This window comes from Colletotrichum siamense (assembly GCF_013390195.1).
Source record: "Colletotrichum siamense strain Cg363 chromosome Unknown KSG_Cg363_contig04, whole genome shotgun sequence".
NCBI lineage: Eukaryota > Fungi > Ascomycota > Sordariomycetes > Glomerellales > Glomerellaceae > Colletotrichum > Colletotrichum siamense.
Genome location: NW_023501017.1, coordinates 107,928 through 135,549, shown reverse-complemented (window position 1 = coordinate 135,549; position 27,622 = coordinate 107,928). Strand labels below are relative to the sequence as shown.

At 55.1% G+C, this 27,622-nt stretch overlaps 8 protein-coding genes across 8 annotated transcripts; 6 read left to right on the top strand and 2 right to left on the bottom strand.

The window, feature by feature from the left end:
• Positions 1–347: 347 nt before the first annotated feature.
• Positions 348–2,838, top strand: hlm-1 (Histone-lysine N-methyltransferase set9; the record flags this gene model as incomplete). The annotated part of the gene is made up of 2 exons (XM_036637793.1): positions 348–446; positions 544–2,838. 2 exons carry the CDS (start codon positions 348–350, stop codon positions 2,836–2,838), a joined length of 2,394 nt encoding a protein of 797 aa, XP_036495827.1.
• A 1,184-nt stretch (positions 2,839–4,022) lies between these two features.
• Positions 4,023–4,963, top strand: CGCS363_v005943 (uncharacterized protein; the record flags this gene model as incomplete). The annotated part of the gene is made up of 2 exons (XM_036637792.1): positions 4,023–4,634; positions 4,826–4,963. The coding sequence occupies 2 exons, from the start codon at positions 4,023–4,025 to the stop codon at positions 4,961–4,963; spliced, it is 750 nt and encodes a 249-aa protein (XP_036496421.1).
• A 2,247-nt stretch (positions 4,964–7,210) lies between these two features.
• CGCS363_v005942 (uncharacterized protein) lies at positions 7,211–7,534 on the top strand (the record flags this gene model as incomplete). The annotated part of the gene is made up of 2 exons (XM_036637791.1): positions 7,211–7,309; positions 7,418–7,534. 2 exons carry the CDS (start codon positions 7,211–7,213, stop codon positions 7,532–7,534), a joined length of 216 nt encoding a protein of 71 aa, XP_036495826.1.
• Positions 7,535–9,446: 1,912 nt separating this feature from the next.
• CGCS363_v005941 (uncharacterized protein) lies at positions 9,447–10,250 on the top strand (the record flags this gene model as incomplete). The annotated part of the gene is made up of 1 exon (XM_036637790.1): positions 9,447–10,250. One exon carries the CDS (start codon positions 9,447–9,449, stop codon positions 10,248–10,250), a length of 804 nt encoding a protein of 267 aa, XP_036495825.1.
• Positions 10,251–13,214: 2,964 nt separating this feature from the next.
• Cel61a-4 (Polysaccharide monooxygenase Cel61a) lies at positions 13,215–14,453 on the top strand (the record flags this gene model as incomplete). Its single annotated transcript, XM_036637789.1, has 1 exon — positions 13,215–14,453. The coding sequence occupies one exon, from the start codon at positions 13,215–13,217 to the stop codon at positions 14,451–14,453; it is 1,239 nt and encodes a 412-aa protein (XP_036495824.1).
• Positions 14,454–15,000: 547 nt separating this feature from the next.
• Positions 15,001–16,491, bottom strand: CGCS363_v005939 (Testicular acid phosphatase-like protein; the record flags this gene model as incomplete). Its single annotated transcript, XM_036637788.1, has 2 exons — positions 15,001–16,337; positions 16,395–16,491. The coding sequence occupies 2 exons, from the start codon at positions 16,489–16,491 to the stop codon at positions 15,001–15,003; spliced, it is 1,434 nt and encodes a 477-aa protein (XP_036495291.1).
• Positions 16,492–19,584: 3,093 nt separating this feature from the next.
• yjgF-1 (2-iminobutanoate/2-iminopropanoate deaminase) lies at positions 19,585–20,150 on the bottom strand (the record flags this gene model as incomplete). The annotated part of the gene is made up of 2 exons (XM_036637787.1): positions 19,585–19,782; positions 19,839–20,150. The coding sequence occupies 2 exons, from the start codon at positions 20,148–20,150 to the stop codon at positions 19,585–19,587; spliced, it is 510 nt and encodes a 169-aa protein (XP_036495292.1).
• Positions 20,151–23,023: 2,873 nt separating this feature from the next.
• scon-2 (putative E3 ubiquitin ligase complex SCF subunit scon-2) lies at positions 23,024–25,399 on the top strand (the record flags this gene model as incomplete). Its single annotated transcript, XM_036637786.1, has 2 exons — positions 23,024–23,560; positions 23,624–25,399. 2 exons carry the CDS (start codon positions 23,024–23,026, stop codon positions 25,397–25,399), a joined length of 2,313 nt encoding a protein of 770 aa, XP_036495289.1.
• Between the last annotated feature and the right edge of the window lie 2,223 nt (positions 25,400–27,622).

Below are 27,622 nucleotides of genomic sequence, written 5' to 3'. Positions count from 1 at the left end.
CACAACCACAACCCGCTTGCGTTTCTGATTTTAGCGGCCAATCTTCCTTGCGACAACACCTCACCCCAGTCCACCACTCTGTCACCAGGTACTGTCGTCGTCAGCTCACGATATTCGATCGACCCGAACCCGTCCTCGTGCGCTCTGCTCTGCTTTGCGTGGGCTGTCGAAGGGAGCCCAACGTCGACCTTGGCCCTTCGTCCACTCCTTGCGCTGTGCTCTGTGCGCCGCCGACGCCGACTTTGACGCTGGTCCCTGGATCCCCCGACGCTCGTTTAGCCTTTTCAGCTCCTGCCGCAAATCCTTCTTTCATATTGCGCTGGAGCTGACTTTGCGACGACCTCAAGATGCCGCCCTCTGCTGCGTCCAAGAAGCAGAAGCAAGCCCTTACTTTGGCCCAACTCGCCTCCTACGACGACTTTCTGACAGATGCCCTCGTTGACCATGTACGACCTTGATTCCGTCGCTGCGGCCCCTCCGCTCCTGCTGGGCGGCGCAGCCACGTATCCTGCTTTGGCGTAATGAGGCTGACCTTTTGTACAGGCATTCTACTGGACCACAATCCCCAAGAACCGCAATGGCTACCACCCGTCCCGAGGAATCCGCGAGGAGGAAATCACTCAAATCATTCAGTCCGAGATTGTCGTCAACAAAGACCTCGAGGCCGCCGAGCGCAAACTGCTAGCCACCGATGGCTTTCGCAAGTTCTTCAATGCCCTCAAGACAGACAAGGCCAAGGATGATTTCAAGCGCCACATGCGTCGCTATACCCAGGTCTACCTTCCCGACTGTCCTTTCGAAGTCAACTCCACCAATCGCTACACCATCGTGTCGCACGAGGCTGCCATCACCGCTCGACGCTTCATCAGGAGGAACGAGAACATCAAGTACCTTGCCGGAACCCAGGTCAACATCTCTCCCGAAGAGGAGCGGGAAATGACTGCCCGCAAGAAGGACTTCAGCATCATTATCTCCTCACGGAGTAAATGCGCCAGCTTGTTCATGGGCCCTGCGCGATTCGCGAACCACGATTGCGGTGCCAATGCGAAGCTGATGACTACGGGTACAGCCGGCATCGAGATTATTGCGACGAGGAACATTGAGGCCGGAGAGGAAATTACCGTCACGTACGCTGAGAACTACTTTGGAGAGGACAACTGTGAATGCCTCTGCAGAACCTGCGAGAACAAATGTGTCAACGGTTGGGCGCCTGCTGAGGGGCAAGTGATGGTTAAGAAGAGCATTGAGGAGTCACTGATGGACGGCTACTCTTTGCGCCGACGGAGGAGAGACGACAGCAGCGGTCCTTCATCCCGGACCCCTTCCGTTACTCCCGACATCCGTCCACGGGTCTCCAAATCTCGACTGAGGGGAGGAAAGTCTGCGCGAGATTCCTTGGCGGTCGACTCGCCAATGTCTGATGCGCTGTCGCCGAACAAGAAACGATCATTGGACTCGCTCGTCACACCACCCATCACTCCGTCAAAAAGGCGCAAGCTCTCCGCAACACAATCTGCACCTGCCCCCACCGAGCATGTCAGCTCGAGAGACAGCTCGGCCTCCGAGTCTGTGCGCAGCATGTCTCTGACGAGCGGCTCTAACGAAGACGGCTCGGTCACAGATATCACAGAACCGGAGAAGGATACACCGGAGCCGAGCCAGGCACGAAAGGCGGAATTGGTGAAGGAGGAGGATTGTGAGGAGTTGACGGAGCAGGTCTTGGCTCAGGCTGCGCCATTCTCTTCTCAACGGCTGGTGAAGACGGCTTCCACGGCATCGGTCGAAACGTCTAGTTCGACACGAGAAGGTTCCGTCGCAACGACTAGGTCGATACCCATATCGTCCTTGTGTGATCCTCCGCCACCGCCATCCGCGTCCTCTATGCGAGATACGTCAGTCGCTAGAGCCATGGCGTTTTCGAGTGATGCTGTCTCCTCCACGACCAGGCCCGTTATGAGCATCGCGGCCGCCATGTGTGAGAATATCAGCCCAAGACGAGTGGCAATGTCAGACGCTAGCATCTCTGGCAGAAACAGTTTGAAGATTATGCAGGTGGAGAGAATGGTGTCAACAAAAGAGCCGCTTACAAGCCCCCGTCATTTCGTGCAGGAAGCGTCAACTGTTGAGGCCTTGACGTCAATTGAGCAGGACGCACCGATCATTCGCAGCTCCGAGACGGTGCAGAGCTTGAAGGTCGAAGCACCGACGTCGACAGAGAATCCTGCGCCGATCATGGACAATATCAAAGTCTGTGCGGTGGTTGATGAGACGATGGGGGCTGCTGACCAACCGCCCCTGAAGAAGCGCAAGTACCAACGGCGCACCTTCATCAAAGAGACAACACCACCCGCGAAAACCCGAACGCCCGGCGATTACACGCTAACGCCGCTGCTGCTCTCTGAGCCGCAGACAGCTTGGGTACGCTGCATGAACTGCGAGACGGCCTTTGTGCAGCAGAACGCCTACTATACCAAGAGCTCGTGTCCGCGTTGCGAGAGGCATTCCAAGCTCTACGGGTACATATGGCCAAAGACGGAGAGAGCTGGACCCCGCGATAAGGAGGAGCGCATTCTTGATCACCGCCTCATCCATCGGTTCCTGGGACGCGACGACGAGGCGCGCATCCGCGGCCGAAAGAGACCTACCACAGGAGCGCCATCAGAGGCAGGCGAGGAAGACGCGGGGTCGGAAGCCGGTGGCAAGGCGACGCCCAAGTACAGAATTGGAAACAGGCGCCAGAGAGCCGCAGACGAAGATTCCGGGGAAGCTGAAGACACAACCGGGTTGAGACGGAGCGGTCGGATGCGCAAGGCTAGCATCAAAGTGGCAGGCGAGTGACCAACCGGAGTGGTCCGGCACCAAGCCGAAAGGACCTCTTACGGCCCTGGGCGCAAATCGTGCCCCTTTGTTTTCTCGGGAGTAGAAACAAACGAGAGACGGATTTATAATTGGAACATGAGGGGACTGCCTTGAGCGGGAAGGCGGTCTCATGTTCTCGTTGCGGATTGTACATCATCAACTTTTGATTTTTGCTATGCATGCATAACCTGCACAGGTGTTGCGTATATACCTTACATACGACATTGATATCTTTTTACGGGGTTCTCCAGTCTGTGTGTACCACTGCGATCTGCAGGGCAGTGGACGGACAGAGACGAGAGGCACAGGGCACACATCTGTTTGGCGTTGCGTTGAGAGACAACATTCCAGCCGTCTGTCTTGGCTGGACTGGGCTGGAGTTTTTTAGCTTTAGATAAGGAGGTATCGATGGCACACACACACACCTTTACGAGTCTCGGTCTGCACTCTCGCCCGCAAACGAGTGAGAGTCGAGGGAGTTTGGTGAGGCGAAGTGAGCCAAGGGGAGAGAATTGATGAGCTATTACAGACATATTTCCTGCATGCCATGCCCGTCCGCTTCCAGTATTTGTTTTTTTTCTCCGACCCCTCCGACCCTAACTGTCGGAACCGGGCATTTGACCAACTTGCCTCCTGCTGCTGCTGCTTTCTCTTATCTGCGTCTGCGGCCTGCATCTCACGGAAGTTCTTGGTGATGGTTTCGGTCGGCGACCGAAAGCGACTGACTGCTGTCCAGACACTACTCACCTCCGACATTTTGGCATAGACACACACGGCGTGCCCACCAACCCACCCACCTCACACTAATTTGACACCGCACACATACATACACATACAACACACAATCCCCTCTCCCCCGCGCGGTGGACTCAAGCGACTGCATAAAAACGGTCCTGTCGCGAACGGTGCGTCGCTAGCCAACAACCAACCTGCGCTAGAACCCAGCAAACGCTATCCTGCTAGTTTCCCCTGCCCTGCTTGTCATAAAGCTCGAGCACACCACTACCGAACCACCGGCTCACCGACTTATATCTCTTGGCTCCCCTCTCATCACCTATTCTCTCTTCTCCCGTCTGGGATCCTTAAGAGGAGGAACCCCCAAAGTCTTTGCACTTCTTCGCCGCCATCCAAGCCTGCCCAATTGTTCGGGCCGGTCATCCAACATGTCAACAGAGACTTTCACACAAAAGAGTCTCCTCAATGCCGGCCTTTCGGGGCCCCAGAACTACTACTACTCCTACTCCGAGCCACAACAACATCACCACCTATACCACCCGGCACCAAGGCTTTCTGCGCTGGCCTCTCCACATCTCTCGGCCACGCGAGCGCAGGCTAAGCAAGCCAAGCTCTCCTCTAGGCGGTCAACAACATCGTCGAGCATGACCCGGCAACAACGCCGAGCATCGCAACAGCTTCAACCACAACCGCTTCACCCCCTGACAACCCTCGTTGCCGTCGTTTTCGACTTCTTCCTACGGGGCATCTTGGACCTCACCTGGCCGCTGCGGGAACTGTGCAGGATGTTCGTGAGGGGGGTCTTTGCCAGCCTGTGCTGGGCATACCACGCATTACCGCTGCCGCTCGCCATGGGCCTGCTCTACTTTGGGTTCCAGAGCGTGCCAGACGCATTCCGCAGTGTCGAGGAGCTGAGGGCCGTCTACAGCAACCGCCAGTTCTCCGTCATGGGCAGCAGCAGCGATGCATCCGGTATGGACGGACTCTACGCTCTGGGAGAGCTCGCACTCGTGCGATGGGGAGATTTGGGAGTGTCGTCGGTAAGTTCCAGAGCCCTGACATCATTTTACTTTGGTTTGTGTGTGTGTGTTCTTTTTTTCTTTTCTTGGCTTCGAAATGCGTCCCATGTTTTGGAACGATTCGAAGCAGAGAAAAGCCAAAGAGAACCCTCCACCAAACACATTTCACACGTACACGAGAAAAAGTGACGAGGCTGACGGGTGTGGCCCAGGCGTTCTACTGTCTCGCTATGATGACCGCGGCGTATGCGGTAATGCTCCTTATTGAGATGCGCGACTACGTCCGCGACACCTGGGCGCTGATCCGGGACGAAGCTCTCGAGGTCAAGGCGCTGCGAGCGGACGAGTAGAGCTGGTTTCCCGAAAGGGCCTAGCTCTTCGTTCGTGGTCTGTCTGTGGTCCGATATCATCTCGGTCGCATTCAGTGTGGTATTAATTGTTTTACTATTTGCTATTTGGCGCGGTTGGTCAAATGGGTGACGGGAAAAGAGATGAGCGATCGAAAGCGACGAACGAAAGAGGAATCTGCGGTCGGGATTTTTCAGTCCCATCGCAATTCCCTCTGTCTCGTCCTCTTCTCTTCCCTCTATTTCTTACGATCGTCATCCTCTCACTTGGGGGATAAGCAGGCGGCGTCGAGCGGCGTAAAAGTCTAAAAAGTTCCGCGCGGCGCTTTGGGCAAGAGTTTCGTTCTCTTGGCGTTTTGGGCATTTATTTTCGGATCATCGGACGAGAAAGAGAAACGGCGTCATTCTTCCTCAGCAGGAAAAAAGGGAACAAGATTCGGAACGAATGGAATGGATGTGTGTAAGACTTGATGAGGGGCCGACAGCCGAAAGCGACGGGCTGGCCGTGGGATACGGGAACGCATACAATTCTTGATGATAATGATACAATACTTAATGAATAAGACACAAGCTGTACACCACTACCTCCGATCCCTCGTCCCCTTGGGATTTGGGGGCTGGATGGTTGTACACAAATCGATTCTTTCTCTGCGCAAAGACCAAAGATCCCCATTCTCCCGTTCTGCCCTCTGCGACACGCCAATTGTTTGCTTACACGTCTTATCGTCTACTCGGACTCGCTGGTGGAGTGACAGCTGCTGAGTGCTGATGCCCCTGCTGCAGGTTTGGTTTGCATGTTTGCTGCGGTCTCTCTCTTACACCATTAAACCCGCTCTGCTGCAACCAACAGGCCCCCAAGACGACCAGTAATTGGACGCCACAGCTCGCCTCGGTCGCGATTCACCATCACCCCGGTGTTCCCTTGCTTCTTTTGGCTGATTGATTGTCGTGGCTCTGGTGTTTTCCCCGCAATTATTCTTCGACCCAACACACCTTACCTGCAGCAACAGGCTGAAAGGGAAAGGGAATTGGCTGAGGTCCTGAGGCAGAGTGTCAAAGGTGTTTGCTGCCCATCGCCATCCTCCTGCAGCTCCCTTCTTCATGCAAGCAGCAGAGCCAAGATGGAATCGCACGACTGGATTGATTAACACTGACTGGCTGTGGCCGTCCTGGATCGATCGGCTGACTGGCTGACGGGCTGGCTGACGCTCCCGTTTTCCCTCCCGGACCTCCAACAAACCTCCGCCCTACCATCCCCTACCCCAAGCGTTCACACTCCTCCTCCTCCAGCTGGCGTTTTGCGTCTCCCAAACCGACGGACTCGGGCGAAACGAGCGGCACCCCGTCGCCCACACTTCCCCGGGTGCCACAAGAGGCAACCACGCAACGCCAGGTCTCTCTCTGTTTCCGAGTACCGTCCAATGGCGAGGCACCCCGGCACGGACTCGGTGTACGGTCTTGGGTTGAAGGCTGGCTGATGCCAGGTTCGCGGTGCTGCCTGTCCATGGTGGGAACGCTCTTTTGGACCCCACGTGCTGCGGCGGTCGCAGCTGAGGCACCACGGTGAGGCGGCAAGCAAGGGCAAGGCAGATCTTGTCGTGGTTTTGCCCGTTTTGAACAGAGTTCTTCTTGGCAGGCCTTGGGGGTTTCTCGTCTCTGGCCCCCTCGCTCTCTCTCTCTCTCTACCTAGAGACTTGGGATGTGCGTGTGTGCGGCGCCGTTACGAAGTTTGCTATAAGGCTGGCGCTGCTGCGCGCGTCTGGCCTGCTTCCCCCCACCCACCCATCATCCAGACACAATCATATGTCTGCTGTTGGCTGATCCATCTCGAGGATTGTTTGCCTGTTGCCTCCAACCTACATGGGCATGGCTGACCCTGCCTGACCCCGCGATTCATGTTGAGCCATTCCGTTCCATGTCTGATTCTTGTTCTTAAGCCGCTTTCCGAAAGTCTGATTTCTGCCTCTTCTCCCCCCTTTCTCTTTTCCTCTTGACACTGTGTTGCTGAGAGCTTATTTGAATCATTTGACCTGGTCTTTTTTTTTCCGTCGATTACCGAGCGCGCGGGGAATTCTTCGACGCTGGGTTCAGGAACGTCGCAGGGAGAGAGTGATCTATTGAGACAACACCTGGTTTTCGATTCCTACATTCCGGGGCGGCTGTTCATCATTGCACATCACACCGATCGGATTTGATTTTGAATGTTTTGTTTCGCCCGGTGAAAAACGAGCTGAGAAAAGTCCCGCCAAGATGTTGAGAATGTTTGCCGGCATGGACGGGTTCGGGGGTATGCTGTTGGTGGTCATCGTGCTCATGGTCCTGGCGGTCGGGGCCTCCACCTTCAACTATGTGAGTTCCCAGACAGAAGCCTTCTTTGGTTCTTGGCATGCCATGTGTGTCTGTGTGTGTATATGTTTTTGTTTCTTGTCGCGGCATGCTGACCACTGTCTCGGGTAGATCTTGACGTCAGGAAAGAGCAAGGAGGTTGATTTCGAGGGAGAGGACGACTCTACCTACGCTTTTTACGCTTCCAAACGGAAGAGAGCTTCCAGTCAGGTCTCCGTGCGGCTTTGAGAGGGTATCCTTTTTGCTGAGACTGTGGCAGGTGTGAAGCGGGTGACTTTTGACATTTGACAAAGTCGACTGTGAACCTTCTCGCCGAGGCGGATGCGGCACGTTGACGAGGACGGCCATGAGACGAATTGGACTTTCAGAGGAAATTTCGCTCGAGAGTATCGACGTATCATCGACGGAGACGGCGAACCATGTTCGCGAGCTGCCCCAGCCGAACAGGGACAGAGACTGATGACCACGGGGTTGATATGAACCGGGTCCGCGACGAAAGCAGGAGGTGTAGCCAGGTATTTTATGGCATGTCTCGGTATCAAACGATGTACGAGTTCTCGAAGCAAAAGGTACTTGGCGATGGCATTGATGAGGGAAGCTTCTCAAAGGTTGCGATGTTGAGTATACCAAAACCACCAAGCGCTGCATGACAGCATGGGCAGCCACATTGCATGGCTCGATCGAGGTGGAGTGATTTATGGGTATGGTCTAAGAATCAATCGGTTTGCGGGTTTGCTTTCTATCTTTCTTGCACTTGTACATTCATGGCATAGGTTGTCGATGGCGAGATCGTTGTCGTCGACTTTTTTGAAAAGAACCCAGTCAGATGTGGGCTATGGAGTCTGAATATGGCTTGAAGCGTTCTTTCTTGGGTATTAAGCAAAGCACAAGATATCAGTACAGACACTACAAATCTTTCCACCTTCTTCATGGTGTCAAATATGTTAGGTAAGTCGGTCGCTGCCCTGTGACTTACCTAGTGAACTGCACGTTGAGAGATTTTGATGTAACGCGAACACAACGATGCATTTATGCAATAGAAACCAATACAGACACAATCAGATTGAATCCGTGGTTTCGGCTGTTCAGATCCGTAGTATCCAATTTGAAAGAGTTCAGGACACCGGTCAAGAGTGTACAAGACCTACTGCATCGTAGATAGGCCTTTTAGAGACGTCGACGAGGGTTGAATCACGAAATCAAAGACATTATGATTGACTATCGATGAGTAACTGGAACAGAATTATGATCATGGTGTCAATCCGACAGCGTCCACACTGACATAATTGCTCGTCGCTCCAAAGCGATTGATAGTCTGGTCATCCGCCTCGTTGAAGCAGCAAATCATGAGCAGGTGGCGAGCACAGCGGCTCTTCTAGGTTCCCTGCCTCGTCAGTTGACCGTCGTTTAAAGTCGGGGCCTGCATTGCTTGCCACATGGTTGAAGTTGACATGAGGCTCTCCGGTGATTCGACCTCCAGGCGAACGACGTTGGCAAGCCACATGGAAGTGGGACAACCCTCACCAAAGCCTAAAGAATCTCTGTCAGTGTAAGTGCGCTTTGCATATGCATGACTATCTAGATGTACTGCGCGCCCTGATTGACGTCAGTGATGCCTCTTAATGCATTGAATTTGCGGGATCTTGATGAACAGCACTGACTCAAGTGACACTGAAAGATGCTGCGGGTAACGACGAAGATGGAGGCCTGTGCCTGGCGCAGTTGACAGCGCTGCCAGGGCTTACGGGCGGCTGCGCATTCGGCGTTTATGCTTACCGCTGAGCGTCCCTGTAATCCGGGATAGCCGAGCGATTATTTCTCCTGTTTTCTCGACGAAGGATGCAACGCGGTGCGGCGGGCTGGCGTCCCTGACCCTGGGGGCTGTGGCTGAGCGTAGATCATCGCCAGCCGGGCGACGCCGTTCCAGCGTGACTTTCTTTCGCGCGGTGGCTGTGAAGGAGGATCGGTAGGCAGACATAGAGGGACACAAAGTGACATCACACCATGGGAAATTTGCACATTTAAATGTTGAGGGGTCCGCCGGTCCAACACCGAGGATCTGGCTTGATTGTTGATTGACATCCAATTTCGGTCGAGCGAACCCGATTGTTCGTACATCAACCCCCAAAACCAAGAAAACATGCCCATCACAAAGCCCCTGCCGGACGCCCCCGCAGATGAGGCCCCGCCGCCGTACCAAGAGAAACCATCCGGCAGTCCGGCGCCGGTGAACACCGGAAGCCCACCACCGGCGGGGAGCCCGGGGCCTTCCGCCCCGCCGGGCCAGGTCGCGCGCCAGTTCCCTCCGATGTTCAATGTCTATTCGCAAAGCTTCACCCGCACAATGCTCCTGGGCGAGCACCAAAACCAACCCTTCTACGCAATGTCAATCCACAGCGGCCTGAGCAGTTCGCCGCCAATCGTGCTGCACTCGGGACCGAGCAACACCCATCCTCCCCTTGCGTCGGTCGAGTTCCACAGCTTCAGCAGCAGGATGAGCATCACGCTGCCGCCCGCGCCAAAGGGAAGTCCGGGAGGCGCACCCATTATCGAGCTCGAGTCTCGCGCCGACTTCCCAAGTTACAGATACGTCTTCTCCATGGGCGTGGGCCCCAACTGCGAGAGGCTGGAGCAATTCGAATGGCGGACGAGTTCTGGCGAAGCAATTGGCATTTTGGACGGCAGAAGCAGAGGACACAAATTAGTACGGCTGTCTCAGACCGTCCCAGCCAATGCACCGCCCGGCGTGTTCAGAGGAGGCGACGGCAAGGAGGTTGTCGCGGCCTGGACAAACGCCCACACGAGCATGACCAAGGCCGCCAAGTTCGCCTTTATGGGCAGCGGTTTGACGGGAGAGCTGGGCGAGCGCTGGGCAATCATGGCCGCCATCTCCGGCCTGGCTATTTTTGAGCGCGAGAGGCAGCGAAGGCGCAGAAACGCTTAGCATCCCGCGCGCGCGCATATAAGTACTTGGGTGGCGGCTTGGGGATTGCATCTGCATTTTGGAGTCTTGGCTTCAATTTGGCGCTTCATGGATGCACGATTGATTGCTGGCATGTTGACGAACTGTTTCGTTTTGTTTTTTGATACCCGCATCTTTAGACGAACATGAATACCAATGAGCAGATAAGCTCAATACTTGCAAGACAATGACTCGGAAAGTTCTGCGCTCTGTCGCTTTGTGCCGTTTGATGGCGCTCTGTCTTGACTGTCTAAGCCTACCTTGTCGGTTTCTGCGAAGGGGTTGCCGTCAGGGGGGAATATTCTGCGTGCTTCAGGTTGAGTGAAGCTGCCACCTCTTGTTTAAGTCGAGTCAGGGGCAGAACACAGAGGGATCTCAACCTCTGTGAACCACAGGAACCAACATTGGACTCGGCCGAAAAAAAGACACAATGAACGTAAAAGCCAAGCTTCGCGCTTCCAGTCGAGATCTCATCCCCACGAAGGCACCCTAGCATCACATCATGAAAAGTCGTGAGAGTGGACTGTGTGCTGGAGACGGTTGGATACCCAGGCGAGGATTTCCATATGATCGGCGATGTTTTGTGCATCCCAGGGGTGGACTGATCGGGCAGAACAGTTGGGAGACCCCTGCAAGACATCTGGTGGGTGGTGCAACGCCGATGTGAAGTTGCAACGAGGGGGGCCCAGCAACCTGGCCGCGGTGGAGAAGCGAAAAGACGTGCGTGATGTGCGGTGAAGCGCTGGGCTGGGATGAGAGAGATTTGACGGGGATGAAAGATGGGATGGAGTGACGGGGATGGGCCGGCGAGGACGCCACTTGGGAGGGCCCAGCGGCTGGCAAACGGCACGGCGCTCCGAAGAACATTGATGACTTTGCAGTCCTTTTGAAATGAAGTCTCTGCAGAGAGGAGGAATTGTCGGTGATGACGACGGTTTCAAAACGTCTCTTTGCATTGAGAGATACATTAGGCGCCCGGCGCCAACGTCGTCATGGCGCTGGACCAACATCACTTGCATCGTGGAGTGGGCACGGGAAGTCTATCTACTATTAGGAAGGGCAGCATAGCGTCGAATTTTGAATGACGAATAACGATACGCGGTGGGTTGCGGGCAGTGGGCAGTGGACAGCGGGCTGTGGCGTACTTTAAATCAATCTCGCATCGAAGAATCCTTTTTCTTCTAGGCTGACGGATCACCGGCTCAGCAGAGGAATCAAGCGTAATTTTGAGTCCCATCAGCCTAGGCGGATAGCAGTCCATGTTACCGTTACTTGGGCTTCGGATAACCACCGCAAAGGATCCATCAATATCCATCTGTTGGATTCTTTTGGGTCTTCCGAGAGAGCTCATGTCCGAAGTTGGTGAGTCGACGGGCGGTAGAAAATCAATAGAAGCAACTCGGGACCAACGGCAGCGAGGCCAGGCGAGATTCGAGAAGCCTCGGATCCATAACTCTTTTCCCTAGTTTAAGCCTATGTCCGGAATGGGGGCACTCAAGGCCCAGCAGGCCCAGCCAGGCTAGCCGGTCTAGCCAGCCGAGCTTCCCTTCCTGCAGAGATAACCACCTGAGGCCTGCGTTGTTGGTGTTTGCCCTGCTCCAGAGATTATTGTAATGAGATCAGGAGGCAGGAGTCGACGAGCCTGGACGCGCTCAGGGCAAGCTGTTGGCGGCAAAGTCTCGATTGGTGGAAAGGGGGCGAAAGCAGGCTGCTGTCTGCAGGGGGAAGAGCAGTTTTTGAGCAGCAAGCTGCCCGCGCGGTGCCCCTTGAGGCTCCGCAGCAGCGGCCAGCCACATGGAGGTCAGCCTCTATTGGGAGATGGCGCGTAGAATGTTGATTAAAGATGCGGAAACTGCAGGGCGAATCTGGCGATAATTAAGAAAGGAGAGGGTCAGGACTTGGCGGTTTCAGGGTGGCCGCCGGGATCAAGCGGAGGCCTGACCGGGGGTTGACCGGGGGCACGACGGCTACACGACCAATCGGCACGGCCAGCGAAGGCCGGGGTGGGGGATAGACACCCTGCGGCCCCGGTCACCCCGGCCGGTGATCCTGGTCGGTCGTCCAGTCATCCCATGTCCTGTCGAGGGGGCTGCTGTCTCATCCATTTTTTACATGTCAACCCCAACTCAGCAAACTCATAGGTATTGCTTCTGCTGCCCAGTGTCAACCACCATCATGACTACACACCTAGACTAGAAGTCACTTACACGCACCATCTCTGCTAGTGTGTGTCCGCACCTTGTCCACCTACTATGCTTCACACACGCTCCCGCGTAAGCGCAGTCGGCACTCGCCTGTCTGCCCCCTCTCCTCGGCCTGGCTCCTCCCCAATCCCAGCTGCGTGGATGCGCCCAGAAGATGGCTTCATCCCCCTTTCGTGTGTCTAACGCCAAAGCTGAGACCTGGCTCTGCAGTTTGCATTCACCTCTCGCAGTGAAGCGGTTAATCAACCACCCACATCCCATGATCCTGGCTTGACTCCCGCATACGCGAGATCCTCCCCCTCCCCATGTTCCTCTCCTCTCTCCACCAGCCTGGCCGAATATGATTGTCCTGCGTATAATTGAAACTTTGGCGGAGCGGCGGGAATGACCCTTTCAATCTTGACCCGATGTATGCGAACGCCCTGGACTCTCAACGGCCCAAGTGACCGTCTTGGGAACAGGGCGACGATGCCTTCCCGCATATATCATCGCCGTCTCCCAACCATCACCACTCCTGGTTCTTCCTTCTTTCGATCCATAGTGTTCAGCTTCACTTGACCTGTGATTCTATCTCATTCCTTCGTTCAGATTCGTCATTCTTTTCACTTGACCAGGTAGTCATTCATTTTCGGTCTCAGACCTCACAACTCTCATTTCCAAACTACCCAGATATTCTCACAGTCAAGCCACAGGCACCTTTTGATCAACTCTCACAAACCAAACCCACAACAAATTCGCCAAAATGAAGTACACTGTCGCCTCCCTTCTTGGATCCGCAGCCCTGGTGGCTGCCCACGGTTACGTCGAGAACGCTACGATCGGCGGTGAAGCCTACACCTTCTACCAGCCCTACCAGGACCCCTACTCCAGCCCTGCCCCCGAGCGTGTCTCTCGTCCCATCCAGGGTAACGGCCCCGTTGAGGACATCACCAGCATTGACATCCAGTGCGGTGGCTACTCCGCCGGTGGTGTCAAGGGCTCTTCTCCCGCCAAGCTCGAGGCCAAGGCCGCCGCCGGCTCCGAGGTCACCCTCAACTGGACCCTCTGGCCCGACTCCCACATCGGCCCTACCATCACCTACATGGCCAAGTGCCCCGACGCCGGCTGCACCGACTACCTCCCCGGCACCGACGCCGTCTGGTTCAAGGTTCAGGAGGATGGCCGTGAGGGTACCTCCAACACCTGGGGTGCTACTCCTCTCATGAAGGCTGGCAACTCTGGCGTCAAGTACACCATCCCCGAGTGCCTGGCCCCCGGCCACTACCTCGTCCGCCACGAGATCATCGCTCTCCACGCCTCCTACCAGTACCCTGGTGCCCAGTTCTACCCCGGCTGCCATCAGCTCGAGGTTACCGGCTCCGGCAGCACCTCCCCCTCCGACCTTGTCGCCTTCCCCGGTGCCTACAAGGCCGCTGACCCCGGTATCACCTACGATGCCTACAAGGCCCAGGAGTACACCATCCCCGGCCCTGCCCTCTTCTCCTGCTCCGGTGGCTCCGGCTCCGGCTCCGGCTCTGGTGCTGCTTCTTCCGCCGCCCCTGTCGCTACCTCCGCCGCCGCCTCTGCTCCCGCCTCCTCTGCCCCCGCCGCTACCTCCGCCCCTGCTGCCACCTCTGCTGCCGCTACCACCTCCGCCCCTGCTGCCGCTGCCACCGATGCCGCTGATGAGGAGGACTGCCCCGTCGAGACCCCCACTGCCACCGCTGCCATCACCCAGGCTGCTGTCTCCGAGGCCGCCGCCACCCCCACCGACGCCGGCGACGAGGAGGACTGCCCCGCTGAGTCTGAGGCTTCCGCTGCCCCTGTTGCCACTGCCACTCCCACCCAGGCCGCTGGTGATGATGAGGATGACTGCCCTGCCGAGTCTGAGGCTCCCGTCGCCACTCCTACTCCCACCCAGGCTGCTGATGATGAGGATGACTGCCCCGTCGAGACCCCCGTTGCCAAGCGCATGACCTTCCACGAGCGCCGCAACCTTTAAGCGGTCTCTTGGTGTCTTCGACGCCTAGATGGCTAAGGGAACGAGCTTCCCGGGCTGCCGGTGGATGTTCACGCTTGTGGTCTCCCCGACGCTGATCGGTCCCCGGACCAATCCGTTTCATGTATAAAGTCTTTGTTGTATATCGTTTTACCTCACGTATATATCAGAACGATATAGATCGTATCATTCTCACGTTCCAACTTATGTCACTCTTGCCTTACTGTGATATGTAAATGTGCTGTAAAGATTCGATCTGTTGTAACTCCTTAATCGCTCTCAATGATTCACCTTGAGCTTCTGTTTGTATCTAGCCTTTGTCACTTACTAGTTGCGAAAAAGCATGGCACACAACTTACGTACTCCGTCTGCAATCAGTCAAGCTTCAGTCATCAACATGTAACAGAGCAATGAAAAATCCCAATGACATTAGTATCAAATGTGGTCATTACATCGTTAAGAGAATCTCTCCTATCCGTACCCATAAAGTATGATATGAGTCTGCACTATTTACCATATAACACACGAGGGAAGTCCTTTGACACATCCATTAGACGCTGCCGCTTCCCCCACTGCGCAGGCTAGACTTCTCTGCACCGTGACCATGGCTAGGTGCAGCAGTAGGAGTCGTTGAGCGACGCTTTCGGAGCATGACGAACGCGATGGCACCAACAATAGCCACGACACCGAGAGTGACCATGGCGCCAATGACACCGGCGACAGCGTTGGACATGCCGCCGCTGCTCTTGCCAGAATCAGAGCTTGAGGCTTCCTCCTGGTTGGCGAAGCAGAAGTCCGCGACACTAGAGCAGACAGAGCACCATTCTCCAACGGTGCTGATCGCACGCTCCTGCATCTCTGTGACGAAGCGCGGCCAGGATAGCGTCTCTTCGTTGGTTCCAAATAGGGGGTACGGCGTCAGCTCGCCAAAGGTGCTGTTTCGGAACAGGAAGCGCACGCGGAGGTCGTCGTCGGCGCTGTCAGGAAACTGCGTCGTGTTGTCGCTGAACAGCTCAAAGGCGATGGTGGAAGCATAGTCCGGGAGACCGGTGAAGTTGACCGAGAGGGGGACGAGGTCGACGAGACCAAAGAAGGCGAGGAACGTGTCGTAGCTACCGGAGAGGAGGGAGAACTTGAGCTTGCCCTTGGAGGTAACGGTCTGGTTGAGCTGGGCGAGGATGCCAGCTGTCAGAGTCTGCGCGTGAATGGCCCGCGCGGGCTGGGAAGCGTTGAAGTTGTATCCGAACTCGGAGCTGTCGGCGAGAGTGCGCAGCTGGAAGAGCTCTTCGTCCGTGACGTTGCGAGCCAGGGACGTGCTGTTGTGGATGCGAGCAACGTTGATGAGGTCAAAGATGTCGTAGGCATTCTTGTATGTCATGTTCTCGGGCTTGTAGTCGTACACGCTCTCAAGGACATCGTAGAAGCCGCCATAGAAGTCCTTGGTCGTCTCCATGCGGGTCTTAAACTCGTCGCTCTGCTCAAAAGACTTGTAGGCCGCCGCGTTGGCGGGACAGCCATCGTCGCCTTTGATCCAGATAGTGTCCGGGGAGTTCGCGTTCTCGCCGTGAAGGAACACATATTGGTAGCCATTCAGGGGGCTTGTGCTTTCGCTGCCGTTATTGAGAGTGGTGGTGGCGATTTCGGCGTCCAGATCAACGAGAGGAGGGTAGAGACCTTGGAGGAAGGCCGTAGCTGAGTTCTTGAGGAGACTCTGGTCCGGGGCACTGGCGTAGATCTGCGACGAGACGTACTTGTCTTCGGAAATGTTCAGAATCTGGTGAGGGGACCCGGACTCCAGGTAGCGGCTGCGGTAGTCACTGCCGACTTGGAAGCACTGGTTCGCACCAACGCTCGTGATGGCTTGAGCTCCATAGTGCTTCGTGTTGCCTTCAAGTCGTTTTAGTCAAAGTTGCGTTTGAAAGTGACGAATGACAATCAACTTACGGTCTCCATGGCGGGTAAAGACAACCACACCGTGGACAGTCTCGGCGACGGCAGTGCCGGCAAGGACGCTTACAGCAGCCAAAGATTTACCGATCATAGTGACAAGCTATGAAGAGCCTACACCGACTATGTTAGGGTACCAAATAATGGCTCCGTACGTTGAAGTCGTAAGTTCAGACATGCTGCAAAAGACTTCGTGAGGCTTTTAATATTTCTAAACAGCCCACCCCCATTCCTGCACGCCGCCCACTACCCGTCTCCCAGAAGGGCATCGTGCTGTCAAAATGTCATGTAAGGCGTCGCGCAGAAGCGGGGGAATCACACATGTTTCCCAGTCCCGTGGCGCGGAGATGCTGAGGATTTGGTATCGGTTGACAGTTGCCAAGAAGCCAAGTACTTGGCATACATCGTGACGAATCAACGCGGGCGATAAGAACAGCGGTCGTGACCGGCCGGTCAGTAAATTTCGCTCTGAGGACCGCTAAGCAAATCGAAGCCGACTTGGCGGAGGGGTTGTCAACTTTCTTGCCTCTTCCGTCGGGTGAGGGTCGTTCGGCGGGAGTGCATGAGGCCGGGCCGCTAAATCGGAGACCCCCCACAACGCCGAATACTAAGTCACTGGCGATTGAAACATCTTCGTCAATTGTCTTCATGACAATCTGACTACTGCGGTTGATACATCTCAATTTGGCTGCTGAGAAGTATGTGTTGGGTAGGGGGAAGCCGTTAGGGATGCCAATCTGGAAAGATTCGACCTAGGCGCCCTCATCATTTGACTCTATCTGGTCCGATATAGTAGGATTCGCTTCAGCAAGCACTGACACTATATCGGTCTCGCCACAGGGCTCTTAGTCTGTGAAGCATTTGGTCCCATACTCGGCTGGGCTAAAGAGACGCCAACTCAGGGGATGAGTTCTGTCTATACTACTTCTAAAAGAGTTGGAGACAGAGCCCATAAATTCGTTTCAAAAGACTTACATCATTCTTTTATGTATATCCTCGAGTTGTCTTAATTACCCCCTGGCTTACGTGTAAGATATCTCGTGGGCTTTGGTTTTAGCACCACCCTATATGTGTATTCTTGAATATCAGCAGTGCAAGACACAGATTACAAGCCATAGTAACATAGACAACCTATTTTCCAGATGAATGTCATGTGAAGCTATAAGTCTGGAGGTCTAGAGGTGTCAATAATCTAACACATTTGTTAATCAAATCACGCCATCGTCAGCCAATTGCAAGCCGTCAAGTTTGAAAACATAGTATGAAAGTCATTTCCACCGCAGGTAACACCCCACCTTTAGAGTCAGATAGGTGTTCTGCGATGATGGATTCATTTCAGAACCACTAGATCCTCTCCAAGATATTAGACAATTCGTTAACTCAACTGATGACTACCGGCATAGGTTGTTGGACGCATGAAGGGCATCACGTGCGCTACCCTAATGGGACCCAGCTGGAAAGGATCACGGATACAGCAGTGTCGGATGTCCTACATCGTTCGGCCTGAATGAGAATCATACAGATTCGCAATGATATCAGGAGCTTCAGCGTCCATGGCAGAGATGTCATGCCAGGCGCCAAGCTGGCGGCTAAGCAATTTGACCTTGGGTCAAGTCCAAATCTTTAGTTAGGCGCATTTAACAACAGGTAACCTAGCATAACGCCAAACAAATCTGGACAGATATATTTGATAGTTCCGAGGCCGGCAGAGAGGTTGGTTTTAAGCTGTGGGGAATCATGTGGGATGAGTAAAGCGTGCCGCTATGCATCTCGGCAACACGCGCGCGGGATAGGACGGGGCTCAAGGAGAAGACATGAAAGGGCTCCCTGTCGATTTTGAAGTTGGATCTGTTTTGGTTCATGCTCTTTTTGATGAGAATTTGTTTTTTGAGTTCCACGTCTCAGACCGCAACAACAATACCAGGCCGTTAAGGTTGACCATGAGGCGAATAGGCCATCTTTGTGCTCTGACAATGACCAGAGACATCCGCAGAGGAAAGTCCTAGGAGACTAGTTCCGAACCGTTGCGCGCGTTAGCACCACTTGGAGTGGCGCGGAGGGAGCATGTATGACAGACCATCTATTAGTTGTTGATAGTCCATCCACTCCTTCGCCGTTTTCCATCGTTCTTCTCGGGTTGCGACTGTCCGTATGATCACCCGAACTGGTTTCGGAGGTCAAGAAAGTCAAGCAGGGGGGGCAGGTGTGAGGTATGCTGTTGTCAACGGACTTCCAACAGTTCACCCGGACAACCAATGAACACGAAGCTAGGTAGAGTGTGGCAGGTCAAGACGGCGAATGCCGCTTCCCGCCCATCAGAACAGAAGTCCCAAGTTTCACTCGGAAATTCAGGTCCGACGGGGAGCCTAGGTCAAGTCACGGGTGGCAGCAATTCTGTGAGAAGCCATATTACTGATGGTGGTGAAGATCATAGACAAGACCTTGGCGAGGCAAATGGAGGATCTTATGTGTCAGTGGTAGGACGGCATCTGCAAACAATTGGCTTCGGTGAAATGGAGGATTGTGGCGTATCTGCATTCAGCCGGGGGAAGTACACACTTGTCGACGTGTCTGGATATCTGGCAATGGAAGGCTCAGGAGGTCAGCACTTTTTTGTGCAAGTTGTTTAATGAACGCCAAACATTCGCCCGGATAAAAGACCATTCATGAATCTGGCATCCCTGCTAATCCTGGTGGTTTCTGGGCGATATCTAACGACCTTCCTTCTCTCGGAGAAAGTATCGGAGAAAGCCAGTAATGCGAGGTCTAGTTATCAACACGAGTCGATAAGGGATTCTTGCGTGATCGCTCGGGTTTATCCCCGTCGTAAAACCACACGCTCGCTCCGCGGTCGGTCTCGGTCGAGATAATCATACGCCCACTGCCCAGGCATTGTCACCGGTGGAAAAGCCTGCAAAGTCAGGAATGCAATTGATAGTGGGCTGAGACGATTGTGCGGTGTGGATGCGCAAAGCTGCTGTTGTGGGACAGCGGCTGTCGGTCGGAAGCCTCATTGGGGAAGAGAAGCTTGGCCTGGGAGACCCTGGTTGAGGGGGCCATTGGCCAATAACGCAATGTCAGGTTGAAAATGGCTAGATTTTGAAGCCTGAACGACCAGTAACAGAAGAATGTGGGAGCCCGGATGTGTTTGTTGAGTTCAGATTATTGGACAATGTGATCAAGTCTCTCAGCCCAGCCAGAACGTCCCCTCGACCTCGACGATATCATCGTCGTTCAGCCTCTGTACCTCAACGATTGTTCTGGGCGGGAACAGCACCTTGCCGGTGGTGTTCAGCTCAGCCCAGAGCTCATTCTGGACTTGGTTGACGATGGGGCGATAGCGATACATGTCCGACACATAGACAACCAGACGAACGCATGATGTCTGGAAACATGTCAACAGGGGTAACTTTTTCACTGCAGTCGGAGTCATGTCCTGACCAGATCGGACCCCGCCGACCGCGCCAAATGGGCCATGTTCTCATATGCCAGGCGTATCCTGGGATACCCGATTTCAGCGAGCGAGCTGTTTGAGGGATGTATCCCACGAACGCCGGCGATGTAGAGCGTCGGGCCTGCGATAGAGAGAAGGCTGTAGGGCCCCGTGACATCGTAGCTAGTCGAAGGGTTGATGTATTTCACGCCCAGCGGGGATGTGTAGTTTGGTTCCAGAGTTGGCTCTGGTGATTGTGGAGATGTATTCGCTGCTGCGAGCGCAAACAGAAAACATGTTATTGCACCAAAGAAATTCATTGCGGATGTTTTCTTTGATATTTGCTATCGGCAGGAGTTTTGACAGCGTCAGTGCAAAACAGTTGTATATAAGAGGCCATACTTGGTAGCATCTCAACCTGTTTTACAAGTGGTGAGCTGCAAGGAGACTTGTATTGATCCACTATGTGAACTATGTGATGTCACGCAGCACGCGTGTCACCCAAAATGGGCTTGGCAAGCAATAACACCTCTCTGTGATTGCAGCTACGATGGCTACAACTTTTGTGGAAGGTGTTGCAGAGTCCAGGAACACGAATAGTAGAGATGTGCCCCTGAATACTAGGAAGGAAAAGGAAGGCGTTCGTTCTCAGGAACTGTTTACTAAGTGACTAAGTGACTAAAGTGTAACATGGATGGCATGGGTTGGACAAAGTTGTTCTCGAACGTGACCTGGGATGGCGCAATTCTATGCAACGGGGTCCGCAGGCGCAGGCGCAGGTGCAGGTATTGCTGGCATTGATTGCTGAGTGTTGAAAATGACGCCATCGCACGGTCACGTTAGCTCATCCCGATTGGGGAGATTGGCGGCCAGGATTGCGACATTGGCGACGGCCTTAACCTCATCGTCGGTACTCGGTGCAGTCTGGAGAAGAGGGCGCCTTTTTACTGGGAAGGGAAAGGTACGGACAGGTACCGGCAGCAGTCCCCGCTGGACTCTGGGGAGGCGAGAAACTGAGAGTATGAAGAAATGAAATTTGACGATGTCGCAAGCTTATGCTGAAAAATCAAGGTTGCAGACGGATCCAGCGGAACATTGAAGTTTTTTTTTCCCCTTCTCGTTGTCTACTAGTGGTTTCGAGGCCCAGGCCCAGCCCAGACTGAATCATTCGAGACCCAGTTGATGACGAGAGAGAAACGGATGAATACGTGGACACTGGGCAGCAGCATTAGCAAAGGTGCAAGGCCAAACGGCGATGGTCTAATCGCCGATTCGGTCTGAGCAAAACGGATTGAATTTTTTTCTCTTTTCTTTCTTTTTTTCTTTGAAAGAAGAGAATGCGCAGGTGACCCTTCAACGTTTTGGCGGCGACTTTTGACTGGTTCAATATTGGGAAGAGTGACTGATGGAAATTCGTGGTTGGCGGGTGTGTGGTGCGTGCTGCGTGCATGATTTGCTGACAACGCATCCTGTTATGTAAGCTTTTGCGGATGACTGTGCACCTTGAGAAATTGTCCGTTACGGCGTTTGGGACTTTGGTTCAGTTCTTTGCATAGGTACTCTGAATTGAATCGGCGATGGGATGCACCGAATATCTGATTGATTGAAAAAACAGCCAGTCAGTCGAAGATAGACACCTCCATGGTCAACCAGAGGCTGGATTATGTACACTTTCGTTTCTGTACTTCAGCTGGGCAGTACTGCGTATGTGAGGGTGAGAGAGAAAGGCAATCGGTCCAGCCTTACGGTGTGGCTCCCCCGCAATCTCAGCAGCAGCGCAGTCGGCTATCGGTGACGGTGCAGCGAGACCCGTCCGTAGCCGTGTGGCCGTCTCCCACGACGGCAGCGACAACCGTTAGCCTCGTCCGGCGCGCGCTGTCACTGGCCGGCGGACTCGCTTAGCGGTCACCTCATCGCTGGGAGTGGGGCTGGACCCCTGGAGCACCGCTGGGAACCGCTGTGGCAGAAGTGGAACATCTGGGGGGCTCACACCAATTGACCCGGCGATGTCGCCATTTTCGCCCCAAAGCACCTCTATCACGCCTCCCTCTCCCCTACAGTGTACCACAGGCAGGTACCTCCCAGTCAGTCACTGCCCGGAGCACGCCCGCACCGCAATCGACGTCGGCCTCGCTGCGACCGTCTTTTCCTGTGTCTCCTCCCTCAAGGTCTACTTGCCTTATCCACCGTCTAAGACGACCACGATAAAACTACTCGACCTCCCTTCCCTTCTCCTCCGACCGCGATCCAAGACAGGCTTTGATCACGACACCAAGCCAAGCGACGACGACACCAGCGCGCTGCCACCTCGATACTTTCCTCTTTGTTTCTCGCCGTCTTCACCGGTCCCGATTACCTTACCTTACACCCACCAGCACACACACCCCCTTCGGCTGAACCTTGTCGTCTGTCCATCCACCAGCAGCCTCGACGATCCGCATTCATACCTCTCGCCTGCTGCTTCCACCCAACCTTAGCTTGCGCTGCTGCTCGACCATTTACCCTGCCGACCGCAAAAAGGCAACCTAAACAACAGAACCAAGGCCACAGAAGTCGAAGAAGCAAAACCGTCCCATCTTTCCGCCCCCCGTCTCGACGAATCACCAGGGGCTCAACCTCCTGCCAAACCTGCTCTGCGCCTCGCCGTGCGTCTTCTCAACGTGCCCAACTTAGGCGCTACACCACAAAACACCACAGACGTCCGCGCGCGAACTCGACAACGAGCGCTTTAATTGCGTGCCCTTGCCAGCTCCCCTGCTTCCACCAGTCGGGCGCCGTTCCTGTGGATCATCCGGGGCTCCCTCCTTTGGAAGCTGCCAACATATCCAGCAGACCAAGCCATACTATAAACAGCACTGCGAATCTCCTTTCCCCTGGCTCGCACGCCATCGCCAGGTCCTCTCGCCTCACCCTCACCCAAAACACCCGCCAACAACCCAGAAACAACAGAGTGTCACCCTGTGTCACTGTACAGATACACACACGCATACGCTTGCGTCCGTCTCGTCGCTGCGTGCTCTTGCTGCCCCTCGACCTTAGGGGGCACTGCTGGCCCTGTTCCCTCGACCTTGGCGACATTTCGCTGGGTTCCAGAGGACAAGCACCAGCCGGATGATTTGATACCACTTCCCCGGTCGCCTGTGCTGCTCGTTTCCTCTGTTTTCCACTGCCTGCTCTGAAACCTATTGCGGCCATGGACCTCGCAAGCACGTCAACCGTCCCGGATCCCCGGAGTCTGAACCTAGATCTGGGCTTGAGCCATTCGTCGTCCAGTCACCGCCATGACGAGCTCGCTGCCTCCAACTCTCCTGCCATCCCTTCTCCCAGCTACTTCAAAACCACACCGACTTTCACCGCCCTCGACGACGTTGGCTTCAACTCCAACTCCAACTCTACACCTGCTTCCAATCCCACTACTGCCGTCGCCAACAATGTGACTACGAACCAACAGCCTTCCAAAGACAACTGCGACAGACGGAGACCAGACGAGGGAGAAGCCTCGCGATTTCCAGCAAATATGCCTACCCAGCTGGTCGGCCAGACTGTGACTCCCTTCCTTAGAGAACATATCCCTGGCATCTACGCTCCCATCGGCAAGCCCGACGTACAGACGGAGGACAACACCCTCAACCAGAAGCGAGACCCCAGCAGCAAGTTCTGCTATCGTCATCGGCCCGACGCAAAGTGTCGTCGCGCCGCCGACGAGTCCAAAATGGTCTTGATCCAAAGTGTAAGCCAAGCCAGTCTGGATGCACACAGGCACTATCGTCTCCGTGCTGACACTTGCGCACAGGAACTCGATAAGCTCCCCTCCGCCGACCAACAAGCCATCACCCACGTGTGGTCCCTCTTCTCCGCCGCCCCTGCCAAGCACCGCGACCTCATGCTCCAGGGTATCATCACCCAGTGCTGCTTCCCCCAGCTATCCACCGTCTCCCGCGAAGTTCACGAGCAGCTCAAGATCGACTTCATGGCTGCACTCCCTACCGAAATATCCTACAAGGTCCTCGGCTACCTCGACACTGCCTCTCTTTGCAAGGCTGCCCAGGTCAGCAGGAGGTGGCGCGACCTCGCCGACGACGACGTGGTATGGCACCGCATGTGCGAGCAGCACATCGACCGCAAGTGTACCAAGTGTGGGTTCGGTCTGCCCCTCCTCGAGCGCAAGAGGCTGCGAGACTGGAACAAGCAGAAGGAGCTCGCCCGAAGCCAACGGGCCGAGGAGCCCGCCCGGGAGCCAGAGCCAGCACCAGAACCTGAGCCGGAGGCCGCCGCCCCTGCGCCGTCCCCCAATGCCAACAAGAAGCGTGAGCTGGTTGTCTTGGACGACAGTAGGAAACGCGCCTGCCGTGAGGTTGGCGAGCCCGGTGCACCCAAGGCCCAGACTGAGCGGGAGAAGGACCGCCTCATTCGACCGTGGAAGAGCGTCTACCGCGATCGCTTCAAGGTCGGATACAACTGGAAGTATGGCCGATGCCACATCAAGACCTTCAAGGGCCACGACAACGGTGTCACCTGTCTCCAGTTCGACGACGAGATCCTCGCTACTGGTTCATATGACGCCAAGGTTAAGATTTGGGACATTGTGACGGGACAGGAGATTCGCACCTTGACCGGTCATACCATGGGCATTCGTACGCTCAAGTTTGTTGGCAACTTGCTCTTCAGCGGCAGCTTGGACCATACGATCAAGGTCTGGAACTGGCAGACCGGCGAATGCCTCAACACTCTCCAAGGTCACAGCGAAGGCGTCATTTCCGTCGACTATGATGGCAAGCATATTGCGTCCGGATCGATTGACAAGTCGGTCAAGATTTTCAACCTTCACAACAGGGAGACATTCTGCCTGCGCGGACACGAGGACTGGGTCAACCATGTGCGACTTGACCCCGGTTCGCAAACGGTGTTCTCGGCTTCGGACGATTGCACCGTCCGACTTTGGGATCTGCGAAACAAGACGTGCATCAAGGTCTTTGAAGGCCACATGGGCCAGGTCCAGCAAGTCTTGCTTATGCCGGAGGACTTTGAGCCGGACGAGGAGATGCTAGCGGCCGACATTGCCGACAACTCCTCCGTCCACAGCGGCCGTAGCACCACCCCGTCGGCTTCGGCGAATGCCTCAGCGAACGTGGCGTCAATCCTCGGCTCCTCTTTCGGAGACTCGGGCTCGGCAGACGATGACCGGACGGCGTTCGGCTGCGCTTTCGCATCCGACCCCACCCGGCCCCTCCCGCCCCGCTACATGATCACGGCCGGCCTGGATAACACCGTCAAGGTGTGGAACACCGTCACGGGCAAGTGTCTCCGCACCATGTTTGGTCACGTGGAAGGTATCTGGGGTCTCGTCGGCGACACCCTCCGCGTGGTCACCGGCGCCAACGACTCAATGGTCAAGGTCTGGGAGCCCAAGAGCGGCAAGTGCGAGCGCACCTTCACCGGCCACTCGGGTCCTGTTACCTGCGTTGGTCTCAGTGACAGCCGAATGGCCAGTGGAAGTGAAGATGGCGAAGTTCGCCTTTACAGTTTCGAAGCAGACGGTCCCCTCGAAGAGTGTGGCACCCCTGCGTGAAAAGAGCGATTGTAATTTTTTGGAGTTTTCTTCTTTTACATTCTGGGGTTCTGGCAGGTGTCTGGCGAAACGATTCCCAAACGGCGATTTACGAGAGATGGACTTTGTGCACGACAGAAGAAAATGCCTTTGGCAACTTGTCTCTTCACGTTCAGATTATTTTAGAAAAGTCCTCGAGGACTCTGGGCAGGGTATGGAAAGGGAAACCCCATGAGGTGGGCGGCGTTCGTGGATTGCATTTCTATGGGAATTTCTCTGTCCATCACAAAAAAGGGAACAGGATGGGAAAAAAGTAGTGGCAGCATCCAGAGTACAGGATATATCAAGAGGCCCGATTTAATCTACTACACAATTTACGACTCGTACCATGCTTTCACATGCTCGTGCTTTTTTTGGGTGGTGTCTCACGTTGGATCTAACGACTGGCCAGCCTCATTTTATCTAGCACGAAGGACTTTCATCTGATACCGGCGCGTCGTGGCAAAATTAGCAGCAGCGGGAACTTGGAAGCAGCTGTTTGGGTAGAGGGAGGGAGGGAGTCAGGACGGGAGCAAGACCAGGTCCAGGCTGGTTTCCTCCCGCCCGTCCCTCCATCAGCTGATGGCTGGGCCAAGAAGGCCATGAGGCGGTGCCTGAAGAGACCACTGGATTAGCTCCGAAAGCGGCATAGTCTGTGATGTCTACTGCTGGTGTCTGTTGGACTGGCTGGAGAAGAGGAGGAAGAGGTGAGGAAGAGGTGAAGATGATGATCCATGCCAGGACCAGCCTCCGAACCTCGGCATTTCTGACGAATGGCCCTTCCACTCGGCCCAGCGCCGGAAGTGCCCGGTATCCACAATCTTGTCAGGTTCACATTCCATTGCGGCCGAGTACGTACCGCATGTCTCCCCCGCAAAATCACAAGCTCGGCTTGGGGTCGGTAATGTGAAGGCTGCAGTGGCCCGCGGAGGTTTCTGCCGTAGCATGCCGCACGCTGGAACGGGGCAACGACTCTTTTGGCGCTACGTCACTCTTCTTTGCGCAGAATCACAGGCCGATGACTGACTGACTGGCAGAGTACCGTGTCAGTCAAGTTGGTTGTTGGAGTAAGGTAGCCTTAGCTCCTCCTCAGCATTGCTTTGCTTTGTCTATGCCTCTCTTCTGAAGCCAGCACTGACAGTGTGCACGCAGCTCCGGTCGTCCAGTGCCGCTGTTGATGAGTCCGGCAACCAATTGGTCTTCTCCAGCAGAAGAATAGAGAGAGCCAGGGGGTGTTTTGGAAGGGGGGAAAACATTTTGATGACTGAAGAAAGATGATCCAAGATACCTTTTCCCCATGGTCCCTCTCTTCGAGCCCTTCCCACACGGTTGCATCTTATCCCTCCACCCCCGTCTACCCAGTCACAGCCTCCGTTCCGCCGAATCGGGATGGGCGCGCTCATCATCTTGTCGCAACCCACGCGTGCGCTGCGCTAGTAGCCAGACGTCTGAAGATTCGATGGTTTGAGCCACTCAGACATCGGCCCCGTGCTTGTCTCTTCCATTTTTGCACTTGTTCTTCCTGCTACTGCGTGGAAGACATGGAAGCGTCCGTGTCTACTCTACTCTGCTCTGCACATCTTGTTCCTACTCATCTATCCACACACGCCCTGGTGCCCCGGTCTGCCGATGCCCCTGGCGCTGGGCCGTCTAGTGTCTGGCCTCGTCGTTGTGCCGCGGGTGAAGGGGGGCGGAACTGAGGGACACCTTCTCCTCATATGCTTTTTCGTCTGCTCCCCTCATGCTCGGGAAGGTTGTGTCTAGGTACACATCCAGAGTCACACATACGTACGCACACCTGGGTACCGTCTGAAGTCGGGGAACCTCGAGTCATCTGCATACTGCGTATGTCTGCTTGTCCCGGGGCTGATTTTCTATTCTGGCTTGTGCCTTGACCCCTCGTCCCCCCCCCCCCCCCCCCCCCCCCCCCCCCCGTCACTGTGAACCACCACCCCCCTCGGCCCCTCCAACACACGCCTAGTACGCCACCTTTATATCTTCTGCCGTGGCTTTCATCACCGGCGCCGAGGATGTCTTCTTTGTAGGTCCGTCCCTGACTTGACTTGACGACTTGTTCCGAATCTTCTTCTTCTCGTCCCGGCTCCTTCCCAAGCTTCTTTCCTTGCTCTTTCCCGTGTGTCCCGCTCTTGTATGACTACTTCCTCTTGATACCTCCTTCTCTACCTGCACGCGCAGCATCGACAT